The 14,184-nt window shown below is 44.6% G+C and overlaps 1 protein-coding gene across 1 annotated transcript in view; it reads right to left on the bottom strand.

The window, feature by feature from the left end:
• Positions 1-9,140, bottom strand: part of LOC129838424 (semaphorin-3C-like) — a 51,027-nt gene extending 41,887 nt beyond the window's left edge. Inside the window, exons 1-2 of the mRNA XM_055905361.1 lie at positions 8,809-9,140; positions 4,153-4,327 (exon numbers count right to left, since the gene is read on the bottom strand). Coding sequence (XP_055761336.1) covers positions 4,153-4,288 — 136 coding nt within the window. The 5' untranslated portion in view covers positions 4,289-4,327; positions 8,809-9,140. The remainder of the gene's footprint in view (positions 1-4,152; positions 4,328-8,808) is intronic.
• Between the last annotated feature and the right edge of the window lie 5,044 nt (positions 9,141-14,184).

The following is a 14,184-nucleotide window of genomic DNA, read 5'->3' as shown; positions in this document are numbered from 1 at the left end:
ATCATGCTAGTAAATCCATGATGATGTTTGCAAAGAAGCCCCTCGTTTATTTTCCAGCTTCACTGAAACGTATGGCCGTATTTGACTGTTTATTGTATAGGACTGCGTTCTGGGGCCTGCGTTTCTCACTCTGTATTATTGTGTTTTGGTCGCCGTCCTGTTGCGTTGTGTTTGCCTCTCCAAGACAAGATTAAGCAGTGTGAGGGAGCAGGAATGTCAGTGAAGGCAACTTCGCCTGGAGACGCAAGCTGACTCACTCAGCCACGTGAACCTGCCTTACCCTCGGCTAAAGTTTCAGGAGAGAGGGAATAAAAGATGGGTAGATAGAGGGAGGGAGAGAGAGAAAGAGAGTGAGATACTGTATACTGACACAAGCCTCCTCCCAGAGTTTATTTTCTCTTTTTTGATTTAGTCAGTTTAGGCTGTAAAAGTTAAGAGTCTTTACTCTAGGGAACTACAATATATCTCGCCTCCAGTGCAGAACCTTTGACACACATCCTAACACTTGCTGCTGACTGGACCCCCCACCTGTTACCCTCTCTGGAGAGGTATTAGAGAGAGCCCATGCGTCCCAAATACTTCCCTCAGTGGGGAAATCCACACTGGAGTTTATTGGAGAGAAGAGCCCTCTCATTGGGTCAGAGGAGTCTCCAACTCCTTACATCTGGACCTCTCCCAGGCAGAAGCTCCACTGAAGGCAGGGTGAAATATGGAGCCTGTCCGCTCCAACGGAAAATGATTTCCATCTCCACCAACATAGATGAGTTCAGCTCAACTCCCCTGTGCTTAACATCTCGGACAGAATAGCTCTAAAATCACAGCATGGAAGCTAACCAACACCTGAAACCTTGGCTTCAATCACATCTCCATTCCTTTCTTTACTTTGAAACGTCCTTCTAGTCACTGCCAAATCCCCTCCGCTTCTGTTTTCCCACTAATTCAATCCAATGAGTCCCATGGGAACGAAGCACAGCGAAGCACCTACATAGATCATCCTAAGTGACAGACACACATCTGACTTTAAAAAAAAGAAGAAAAGCTTCTACCGGTCCACCACAAAACCAGAGCTAACCAACCAAGAACCACTTTAGAACCTATTTGACTGATAATAGCTCCCTTTTGCGTTTCACTCAGATACAGTAGAACCGAACTAAAGCAAGAAAAGGGGACAAATCAAATCCACACATGGAAAAGGGATTGACCAATCCCATGATCAGCAGCAGGGATAGATTCATTTCCAGCATGTTGACGGTGAATCCTGGAGGTTAGACATTTTAACAGGACAGGAGTGAATAGGCCTACCGGGGTTGTATGGAAAAGCCACAGAGGTATTTGAGTGGTTTGGTCTTTTTGCAGTGAGTGAGCAGGCTTTTTCCAAGCCACCCCTAATGCTACACACATCCCCTAGACAAGTGTATACAGCCTGGGTCCTGTCTGTGAGCAGCTCTGCTGAGTGGGGCGTTTCACTGCCTGTCTCTGTCTGACAGCTGGGCTACAGCACTCGAGACAATCACAGAGAAACACAGAGAGAAGAAGAGAGGGAGAGGAGAGAGAAAGTCAGTAAATGAAAGGAGAAAGGAGAGACAGTAGGAGAGAAGGGGCGGAGAGAGGATGAGAGCCAGTGAGAGGAAGAGAAAGGTGCCTGGAGTCAAGGAAAAAGATGACCACAGTACATCACAGCCTTTCCAAAGACAATGAGTCACAGTCACAACACCTCTTAATACTGTCTGAGCACTCAGACGCCGCACAGACACATGTGCAACACAGACATAAACTCAGCAAAAAAGGAAACGCCACTTTTTCAGGACCCTGTCTTTCAAAGGTAATTCGTAAAAATCCAAATAACTTCACAGATCTTCATTGTAAAGGGTTTAAACACTGTTTCCCATGCTTGTTCAATGAACCATAAACAATTAATGAACATGCACCTGTGGAACAGTCGTTAAGACACTAACAGCTTACAGACAATTAAGGTCACAGTTATGAAAACTTAGGACACTAAAGAGACCTTTCTACTGACTCTGAAAAACACCAAATGAAAGATGCCCAGGGTCCCTGCTCATCTGCGTCAACATGCATTTGGCATGCTGCAAGGAGGCATGAGGACTGCAGATGTGGCCAGGGCAATAAATTGCAATGTCCTCACTGTGAGACGCCTAAGACAGCGCTACAGGGAGACAGGATGTACAGATGATCGTCCTTGCAGTGGCAGACCACGTGTAACAACACCTGCGCAGGATCGGTACATCCGAACATCACACCTGCGGGACAGGTACAGGATGGTAACAACAACTGCCGAGTTATACCAGGAACGCACAATCCCTCTATCAGTGCTCAGACTGTCCGCAATAGGCTGAGAGAGGCTGGACTGAGGGCTTGTAGGCCTGTTGTAAGGCAGGTCCTCACCAGACATCACCGGCAACAACGCCTATGGGCACAAATCCACCGTTGCTGGACCAGACAGGACTGGCAAAAAGTGCTCTTTACTGATGAGTCGCGGTTTTGTCTCAACAGGGGTGGTGGTCAGATTCACGTTTATCGTCTAAGGAATGAGCGTTACACCGAGGCCTGTACTCTTGAGCGGGATCGATGTGGAGGGTCCGTCATGGTCTGGGGTGGTGTGTCACAGCATCATTGGACTGAGCTTGTCATTGCAGGCAATCTCAACGCTGTCCGTTACAGGGAAGACATCATTTTCCCTCATGTGGTACCCTTCCTGCAGGCTCATCCTGACATGACCCTCTAGCATGACAATGCCACCAGCCATACTGCTCGTTCTGTGCGTGGTTTCCTGGAATGTCAGTGTTCTGCCATGGCCAGGGAAGAGCCTGGGTCTCAATCCCATTGAGCACGTCTGGGACCTGTTGGATCAGAGGGTGAGGGCTAGGGCCATTCCCACCAGAAATGTCCGGGAACTTGCAGGTGCCTTGGTGGAAGAGTGGGGTAACATCTCACAGCAAGAACTGTCAAGTATGGTGCAGTCCATGAGGAGGAGGTGCACTGCAGTACTTAATGCAGCTGGTGGCCACACAAGATTCTGACTATTACTTTTGATTTTGACACCCCCCCCTTTGTTCAGAGACACATTATTAAATTTATGTTAGTCACATGTCTGTGGAACTTGATCAGTTTATGTCTCAGTTGTTGAATCTTGTTGTGTAAATATTTGTTTGAACATATGTTAAGTTTGCTGAAAATAAAAGCTGTTGACAGTGAGAGGACGTTTCTTTTTTTGCTGAGTTTAGCACAGCCACACAGTCTCTCCTGCATTGGGCCTGGGGGTACTGAAAGATGATCAAACACACCCATCAGTTCCTGTACAACATCAACACCAGTGTACAGTTACACCACTTATGAGGAGGGGTAGGTGGTTCCTGAAAGCATGAGAAACAAGAAACAACCCCTCCTCCCCCGCAAACTCCTTCCTAGTTCAGAGGGTTAATAATTCATCCAATTATCTGTGTCATGGAAATTAAATAAAAGAGGAATCAGACCAAGAGGCTGTAACAACACTCACAGGGAAAGGAAACAGTGCCTCCACCCACTGTGTGTGTTTAAAGTTGAACCAGGACCAGGCTGAGCCAGGGCAGTCAGTCTTGACACAGTACAGTACAATCTCACAGAGGTACGGCTGGCTCGCCTCAATGACATGGAACAGAACAAAAAAAATGGAACCATGATTTCAGGGTCTCACAGGCCGAAACCAAGAACATGACGATGTTAAGGCCCACAGGAACTAAGCAGCATGGGTACTATAAAGGTTAGAGCCAGCCTCCCACTATCTGGTGGAGAACGCTGATTAAATGTCAATCAAACGCAAACATCTAAGGGAACATTCAACGATCTCATCTTAGACATTGCAGAGAAGGTAATTATAGAGTATTTTCTCATTAGTTCAAAATGACAAAGATGATTGTACATCCTCTGGTTGGGCATCAATCTGTTATTGACCATATGTGACCCATTGACACCATAAACTAATAGCTTCATTGTGTTCTGTAAGCTCATCACAGCTGTGGTGAAACACAGCAGACCAGGATGAGACTAAGCCTGAGGTAATGCTTTACGGATGTTCTGGAGAAGGTTAGATGGAGGGCATGTCTGTCCGATGCTTAGGGATTCACTGTTGGAGTAAACAGGACAATTCTTTACCTTCGAAGGAGAGGAAGACTCTTGGCAGTGGCTGGAGGAAGCTGGAGACACAAGTGAGGAGGAGAGAGAGAGCCAGGAGGGTGGATCCGACTCTTATCCAGGGCGGGGTCTTCACGACCCCTTCCGGCCACCTCATGACAGCAGGGCCTCAGGAACCACACCTAGTCCAAATAACCTGAGGGAGGAGGAGAGAGGTACATCACTGGTCAGACTACAGTACCACAGATACGGCAGGGATGTTCAAATCCAGTCCACGAGGGCTACAGCACTGCTGATTTTATTCTCTTCCCAGTAGTTAATAGATCCCAGTAATTGATTGATTCACTCAACTGGTTTTCCAGGTCTGAAACAATTCCTGATTAGAAAGGTAGGATGAAAACTAGCATTGCTGCAGCCCTCCATTATCTATTCCTGTCCTATGGTGACTACTTCCTGTCCTATGGTGACTACTTCCTGCTCTAATAATAACAATAAATAAGGAGGATCAGTTTTAAAGGAGAGAGATGAGAGCGTCACATGACAGTTAAATCCATCAGTTACCACATCCTTTAACATGGCTCACTGTTAAATATGGATGAGATTCATCTACACAAAAAAGCTGGGGGAGAATCCCCTGTCTGCCTTCACTCTGCTTCCATTATTGGACAAGAGGAGCTCCATTATTGATGAAGACAGGTATTACCAGGGGATCTTCTCCTGTAGAGAGATTCTCTTACTGCTAACCAAGTGGCCATGCCACTCAATGTATTGTACGGTTTAATAAAAAACAAAAATGGGGGAGATAATAAAATGCACCCATACAAAGGCAGATCTATATTCTCATGGCTAATAGAGGAGGGTGGGATATCTATGAAACTTTCAATTTGGGATGCAGCTGACAGAAAGGTTGAGGCACTGGGATCAGATGAACCATGGACCATATACCACCCAGCTGAAATGTAACCTGCATGACGGGCTTGGGTCGTCGTTTGAGCGGCCGCGTGTGAAGAATTAGAACGCATATGGAAAAGTGCAGAAGGGTTGAGATCTCTTTGGCAGCATGGCTTCCTAATCCTGGCCCTAGCCCCAGCCCTCCCTATCCCAGCCCACCCTAGCTGGGGTGTTCACGGAGAGAGAAGCCCTTGCGCTGGACTGGAGATGTCAGCCTCACAGCTGCTTAAGCCATCGCTGGAGAACGGAGCCTCTACTGCTGCTGAGTGCCAGGAGTCATTACAGTGAGAGAAGACAGGCCTACCATGACACGCCACCTCAGCAGGATTAGAGACACATACAACTGGAACTTCTCTCCTGCTTTACATCTACCACGGTCATACTGTATAACCTGTCAGGTGATATCATGGAGATCTCTACAAATATGACTGGCACCTAGCTAGTACAACTGACCCGCCTAACCTCCTAAGGCATGTCTGGCAGCCTGGTAGTGTTCCATGTACACAACCAAACTCCACATTGATGTACATAACAGCCTTATAAGGAGCAATGCTCCACATTCTGGTGTACAAAGCCATATGGATAGCCATAAACATTCATTTGTCTGGCGAGACTGTAGTCAGTCCAGAAATACTGCTGCTTGTCGAAGCCTTGCCAGGAATCCTGGCGATGACAATTAAATCGGTCTCCTCAAAGGAGGTGAACTTGAATAAATACAGCAATACATTACCGAAGGGGTATAAGAATAATTGGGTTTATTGTGTGTTGATTGGCCCTTTGCCCAAGGAATGTTCCATCTGACCACTTCAGAGGGAGTCTCTCTTTTCAAAAACGACTATTCGATGAATGTATGATGACATTTTAAGAGCGATTTGTTTTTCCTAGGTGCCGAACAGGAGATCTGATCGTCTGGCTCTGCCATAATTTCTTTATTGAATGAGTGCAATTCCTCTGTCTGTCTTTTGTAATGGACTATTCATATTTCACACAATTGAGCGTGTTTACAGTGCATTAGGAAAGAATTCAGACCTCTTGACTTTTTTCACATTTTGTTTTGTGACAGACTTATTCTAAAATGTATTAAATTAATGTTTTTTTTCTCAATCTACACACAGTAACAATGGCAAAGCGAAAACAGGTTTTTACATTATTTACATAAGTATTCAGACCCTTTACTATGAGACTCGAAATTGAGCTCAGGTGCATCCTGTTTCCATCAATCATCCTTGAGATGTTTCTACAAATTGGTTGGAGTCCACCTGTGGTAAATTCAATTGATTGGACATGATTTGGAAAGGCACACAGCTGTCAGATCAAAAACCAAGCCATGAGGTCGAAGGAATTGTCCGTAGAGCTCATGTCTTGGTTTTTGCTCTGACACAGGATTGTGTTAAGGCACAGATCTGGGAAGGGTACCAAAAAATGTCTGCAGCATTGAAGGTCTCCAAGATCACTCCATCATTCTTAAATGGAAGAAATTTGGAACCACTAAGACTCTTCCTAGAGCTGGCCGCCCGGCCAAACTGAGCAATCGGGGGAGAAGGGCCTTGGTCAGGGAGGTGACCAAGAACCAGCTGGTTACTCTTACAGATCTCCAGAGTTACTCTGGGGAGATGGGAGAACCTTCCAGAAGGACAACCATCTCTGCAACACACCAATCAGGCCTTTATGGTAGAGTGGCCAGACGGAAGCCACTCTTCAGTAAAACGCACATGACAGACCAAAAGGCACCTAAAGACTCTCAGACCATGAGAAACAAGATTCTCTGGTCTGATGAAACCAAGATTGATCTCTTTGGCCTGAAGGCCAAGCGTCACGTCTGGAGGAAACCTGGCACAATCCCTGGGGTGAAGCATGGTGTTGGCAGCATCATGCTGTGGGGATGTTTTTCATTGGCAGGGACTGGGAGACTAGTCAGGATCGAGGGAAAGATGAACAGAGCAAAGTACAGAGAGATCCTTGATGAAAACCTGCTCCAGAGCACTCAGGACCTCAGACTGGGGCAAAGGTTCACCTTCCAACAGGACAACGACCCTAAACACACAGCCAAGACAATGCAGAAGTGGCTTTGGGACAAGTCTTTGAATGTCCTTGAGTGGCCCAACCAGAGCCCGGACTTGAACCCGAACGAGCATCTCTGGAGAGACTTGACAATAGCTGTGCAGCGACACTCCCCATCCAACCTGAGAGAGCTTGAGAGGATCTTCAGAGTGCCAAGCTTGTAGCGTCATACATAAGAAGTCTCAAGGCTGTAATCACTGCCAAAGGTGCTTCAACAAAGTACTGAGTAAAGGGTCTGAATATAAAAATTATATTTCTGTTTTTTTTATACATTTGCAAGCAGCAGTATTTCTGGACAGAGTACAGTCTTGCCAGACAAATGAATGTGAATATTTATGGCTCTCCATATGGCTTTGTACACTAGAACGTGGTCATTATGCGGTATTGTATGTAGATTGATGAGGGGAAAAAAACAATTTAATACATTTTAGAATAAGTCTGTACCGTAACAAAATGTGGAAAAAGTCAAGGGGTCTGAATACTTTCCGAATGCACTGTACAAGGAACGTAATGAGGAAAAAGCAGTCTCATCTGGGTTACGACTTGATAAATGGATTGTTTTGGTCTAGATTCGCTCTTCTTCCTGGTTCTATTTGTACAAAGATTCCTACTTTAGATATAGATAACCACACTGTAATTACAACACATAAATTACATGAGAGACTGTGTCTCTCTCTCTAGTCATGACAGAGATGCTATTTAGACCTAGAGCATGTAAATAATAACAGATGGTAAAAAATAATAATATACTCAGACTATAGAGTTGATCTGTGTAAATTGACTGTATCGGAGTGATCCCTCTGCCTACAGGATCTGCCAGAGGGGCTCCGAGTGTTCACACCACACCCTGTCACTCACAAGTTAACGGCTCGGGTACATGGACATGTTGCCAAGCACACGTTTGACTAGGGAGAGCTAAGGAAAACTGAGTGATTGTATTACGAAAACAGGGGATTCAGGGCTCAACAGTAACCCGTTGAATAGAATTGAATAATACTTTTAAAAAATATCTTTGGTTTATAGTCAATCATCTCAGACTCACAACCTTCTATTTTTACTCATATAGTAAACGTCAGACAACGTGACATTCTCAGTGCCAGAGCAAAGGCACACTTGTGATCACCCTGATTTATTTGTAATAGTACGTCCCATAACAATTATACTTCCTTCTACTCAATGTAAATGTTAATATAACATTTATCTCACCACAAATACAATACGCTGTGCGAACATCAGTGATGAAGAACAATCAAAAACACATTCAATGATCAGCATTACTTTTCAGACACCTCACAGCATGTCATTTCAGACATATCTTCACAAACCTCAACACAGAAAACCCCTTATCCATCATTATAGAAAGGAGAAAATAAACCACCAAACTGCAAACAGGTATCTAAATTAACAAGACACAAATTTAGCTACATTTGGATCAAGTCTTTTGGAGCTTTTCTTAATACTTGTCTAAATGTGTTCCCTTTCAGCCATTCTTATTCCCTTTCAGTCTGTCTACCAGTGGGACCCTGCACCTGTTAGCCCGAGTCCATGCAGCTCTCTCCCACTACCGCCTCTCTTTCACGGCCCTGGTGAGTGATCTCTCTGTCACAAAGATTGACTGTCCACACACCCCTGTCCCAGCCTAGGACAGCCCAGCCTAGGACCCACCTTATAAGGTTTCCTCTCCTGCTCTGTCTCTGTCCCGATCCCAAAGCCCTGGTTCCCTGTTTGTTCTTGTGTTGACCCAGTCCTTATCCTCTTCAATCACTTTAGTACCACTGAGACGGTTCCCTGGTGACTCTCCCAGAAAGAAGGCAGAGAAGAGAGAGCTGCTGCTATTCCATCCAACCGCCTGCAGGACTGACTTGATGAGTGAAAGAGAAAGAGATGATAGAGGGAAGGGGAGAGAGAGGAGGAGAGAGAGAAAGGGCTGGTTTCCTATTACATACTCTACTGAAGTCCCCCCCCTCGCTTCTCTTTCTCTCTCCCCCTCCGTCAGCTAACGAGACAGCGGACTGATCACCCAATCCCTCCCAGTACTAACATTCATCTGGTGGAGGACTCCTACCTCACACAGACAGAAAGACAGACAGTTGACTCCTACCTCACACAGACAGACAGACAGACAGACAGACAGACAGACAGACAGAGGACTCCTACCTCACACAGACAGACAGACAGACAGACAGACAGACAGACAGACAGACAGACAGACAGACAGACAGACAGACAGAGGACTCCTACCTCACACAGACAGACAGACAGACAGACAGACAGACAGACAGACAGACAGACAGACAGAGGACTACTACCTCACACAGACACAGACAGACAGTTGACTCCTACCTCACACAGACAGACAGACAGACAGACAGAGGACTCCTACCTCACACAGACAGACAGACAGACAGACAGACAGAGGACTCCTACCTCACACAGACAGACAGACAGACAGACAGACAGACAGAGACAGACAGAGTTCTACCTCGCACAGACAGACAGACAGAGACAGACAGACAGACAGACAGACAGACAGACAGACAGACAGACAGACAGACAGACAGAGGACTCCTACCTCACACAGACAAACAGACAGACAGACAGAGGACTCCTACCTCACACAGACAAACAGACAGACAGACAGAGGACTCCTACCTCACACACACACAGACAGACAGACAGACAGACAGACAGACAGACAGACAGAGGACTCCTACCTCACACAAACACAGACAGACAGAGGACTCCTACCTCACACAAACACAGACAGACAGCGGACTCCTACCTCACACAAACACAGACAGACAGAGGACTCCTACCTCACACAAACACAGACAGACAGAGGACTCCTACCTCACGCAGACAGACAGAGGCAACCAGGGAGAAAGCAAGAGTATATGAACATAACTGAGCCAGTACCAATCAGTTATGTCCAGCAGAGCCCTGGACAGTTTATCTATGGACACTCACTGCCCAAACACATTCAGTCATAATGCCCTTTAGCAGTAGATTAAATTAAAACACAGACCCTTCCTTCTTCACTATCTACACACCAACACAATATTACATATGATTCCTGTTGAACATATCCAAATAATAAAAATCACAACTAACATGGGCTGGAGACAGTTTCAAAAACAACACATTCATTATTTCATAGTAGTGTCATAAAATGTTACAGCCCAGATTTGGAGTTAGTCGGGGGACATGTTTTCTTCATGCTGAAATATTTAAAATCGCTTGTGAGACGTTATATGAATTCTGATGATAATTTGATATCCTAAGGAAGTTACTATGGCATTCATACAAATATTCCTAAACTATTCATTTCCTCCACTTTTGTTGTTTTTATAGCCTGACTCCATTCTAATATATGTATATATATATATACACAGTTGAAGTCAGAAGTTTACATACATCTTAGCCAAATACAATTAAACTCAGTTTTCACAATTCCTGACATTTAATCCTAGTTAAAATTCCCTGTCTTAGGTTAGTTAGGATCATCGCTTTATTTTAAGAATGTGACATTTTTTAATAATAGTAGAGGGATTTATTTCAGCTTTTATTTCTTTCATCACATTCCCAGTGGGTCAGAAGTTTGCATACACTCAATTAGTATTTGATAGCATTGCCTTTAAATTGTTTAACTTGGGTCAAACATTTTGGTAGCCTTCCACAAGCTTCCCACAATAAGTTGGGTGAATTTTGGCCCATTCCTCCTGACAGACCTGGTGTAACTGAGTCAGGTTTGTAGGCCTCCTTGCTCGCACACACTTTTTCAGTTCTGCCCACAAATATTCTATAGGATTGAGGTCAGGGCTTTGTGATGGCCACTCCAATACCTTGACTTTGTTGTCCTTAAGCCATTTTTCCACAACTTTGGAAGTATGCTTCCAAATTGTCACTGTCCATTTGGAAGACCCATTTGCGACCAAGCTTTAACTTCCTGACTGATGTCTTGAGATGTTGCTTCAATATATTCACATAATTTTTCGCCCTCATGATGCCATCTATTTTGTGAAGTGCACCAGTCCCTCCTGCCGCACAGCACCCCCACAACATGATGCTGCCACCTCCATGCTTCACAGTTGGAATGGTGTTCTTCGGCTTGCAATCCTCCCCCTTTTTCCTCCAAACATAACGATGGTCATTATTGCCAAACAGTTCTATTTTTGTTTCATCAGACCAGAGGACATTTCTCCAAAAAGTACGATCTTTGTGCAGTTGCAAACCGTAATCGGGCTTTTTTTATGGCGGTTTTGGAGCAGTGGCTTCTTCCTTGCTGAGTGGCCTTTCAGGTTATGTCGATATAGGACTCGTTTTTACTGTGGATATAGATACTTTGTACCTGTTTCCTCCAGCATCTTCACAAGGTCCTTGCTGCTGTTCTGGGATACTAAGGTACTAAGGTATAGCCTGAAGCCTACATTCTAAGTCATAGGGTAGGCTAGTGCATCCCTGAGAGATCCACTATAGTTGGGTTGCCTCTGGGAGCATATGGCTCATTATCTGAGTGGTATGCCCTCTCTTAGACCAGAAGCATGCAACCATACCATGCAGAGACCATATCACTTTCAGAGTCACCTAAAAACCCACCCACCAAACACACTTTAAAGGGGTCATTGGAGTCCTGGGTCATGTTCCTGGGTCATGTTCAAACGTTTTGCAACATAATATGAAAATGTACATTTCTCATTAAACAAGTTTAGGTAGTCTCTCCTTGTTTCAGTACATTTTATTCAGTTTGGTGCCTAATGACCACAACCATGTTGTGCTGAGTCAGCTTTGGGGGTTACAATTAAGGGGGTCCTGAAAAGAGGGAGCATTTACTTGTTTTTTCCACCAGTGAGTTGAGTAGGAACCTCAGGATGAGATATGTAATGGTATCTCCTCGTTTGTACCTCTACTGCCCAGCGAATTGTGCCAAAACAAAACCACATTGTTCAAAGGCCTGACACATACTTAAATACATGAATGAGATGTGTTACCACACATAGAAGCCACATGCCAATGCGTGCTATATATCCAGAGTGTGCTCCAGAGAGCTGTGAAGTATTGTACACCTTACCCAGGTTGTGTTTCCATGAATGGGCACATTTGTGCTGCTCTTGGAATGACTTGAATTCCTGCCAGTTTATGGGTAAAGGCAAGCAAGCAGGATTTACACTTTTACATTTTAACAGCTTTGAGGTTTAGTTTTCACAGAGTTTGAGAGCTTGGTGCAAACCGCCCCATTGAAAATGTATATTTGTAAATGTGTTATGGTTTCAATACATTTTCAATATACAATAAACTCGAAAAATGCATTCCAAATGTGTTTTCTGAAACTAAGTCAGAGAAAATTTGTTAAAAATACATTGCAACACAATAAGACAAATTTAATTTAGTGTGTGTGAGCGAGTGTGTGTGTATTTACTACTACTATGTATGGGTGTGCTCCTACATGTCTATTTAAGGGAGGAAGAGAGGGCAGTAACGCTAGTAGCGGAGACAGGGAAATAATTACCCCTCTCTCTGACAGATGGGCTGATTTATGCCTCTCCAATTAAACTGTCAGGATACGGAGCAGCAGAGCGGGAGAGACCATTTCATTGGGCCGTAAAGCCTCTTCTCTTCACCTAGAGAGAATAGAGGCAGAAGGGGTCTCCTCTTTATCCAGCCCCTCTACAGATGAGAGGAGGGAGGAGCAGTAAATGACTCTAATGGTTGTGATGAAGCTGAGAGCACGTCAGCCCCAGACAGAAGGGATGGGCTGCAACTATCTTCATGACATTACATACAGACATTAGAGACATTATTATAGAGGACGAGAGGAGGGAAATGCCCTGAACCTTTCTGAATAACAGCCCTCTCTGTAAACGATGTAGGTAGCTGCAACTCTCTCACACTGAGAATAGGATGCATTCTCTGTGGTGTCATGTAAAACATGTCTGCTCTGTGTATAAATTCTAAAGGCCAGAGATGATAAAACATTGAAATGCTTCATTTGGAGTTTTCCAAAAACGTCTTGTTGGGAGAATAAATATATCTTTCAGTTTAGAGAATTTATCAGGCAATCTGGACTGTCCACCTATACTTATGACTGTGTCTTTGTTTCACAAGCAGGCCGCATGCACACACACACACACACACACACACACACACACACACACACACACACACACACACACACACACACACACACACACACACACGCATGTGCTTTTTGTTTGCCACACCAAAGTTAAATACATTGAGCGATGGCTAGGGTTACGGGTGCAAAAGTGATTAAGATAGCTATATTCGGTGGCCTGTGTGGGAATTGAACCCACAACCCTGGTGTTGCCAGCATCATGCTCTAACCCACTGAGCCAATGAAACCTCCAATTGCTTCCTACTGTGTGAGTAGTGCCTGGTGAAACAGTACAGTTGGGAAGTCATTATCATGGCTACAGGCTCTAACTAATTAGCTACAATAAACAACTAATTGTAGATGATAAAAGATGTGAGGCAGAGAGCTGACCTTGGCCTGCTCCCCCACTGTGTATCCACCACATAGGTATTGAACCCCCGCCAGCTGGAGTACAACCCCTCCACAAGTGCTCCATAGTGCTCTGGTCAAAAGTAGTGCACTATACACTGAGTATACAAAACATTAGGAACACCTGATCTTTCCATGACACAGACTGACCAGGTGAAAGCTATGATCCCTTATTGAGGTCGTTTGTTAAATCCACTTCAAATCAGTGTAGATGAAGAGGAGGAAGCAGGTTAAAGAAGGATTTTTAAGTCTTGAGATGTTGAAACATGGATGGTGTGTGTGTGCCATTCAGAGAGTGAATGGGCAAGACAAAAGACATCCAAGCCAACTTGATACAACTGTGGAAAGCATCCATGTTGAACGCTTGACACCTTCTAGAGCCCATTCCCCGACAACCAGAAGCTGTTCTGAGGGCAAAAAGGGGGTGAAACTCAATATTAGGAAGGTGTTCTTAATGTTTTGTACACTCAGTGTATAGAGAATAGCATGCCATTTCGGACAGCCTATGTACCTCTGACAAA

The sequence above is a fragment of the Salvelinus fontinalis genome, chromosome 39 (assembly GCF_029448725.1).
Source record: "Salvelinus fontinalis isolate EN_2023a chromosome 39, ASM2944872v1, whole genome shotgun sequence".
Lineage (NCBI taxonomy): Eukaryota > Metazoa > Chordata > Actinopteri > Salmoniformes > Salmonidae > Salvelinus > Salvelinus fontinalis.
The sequence above is the reverse complement of the archived record's forward strand: the minus strand, read 5'-3'. Positions and strand labels throughout refer to the sequence as shown.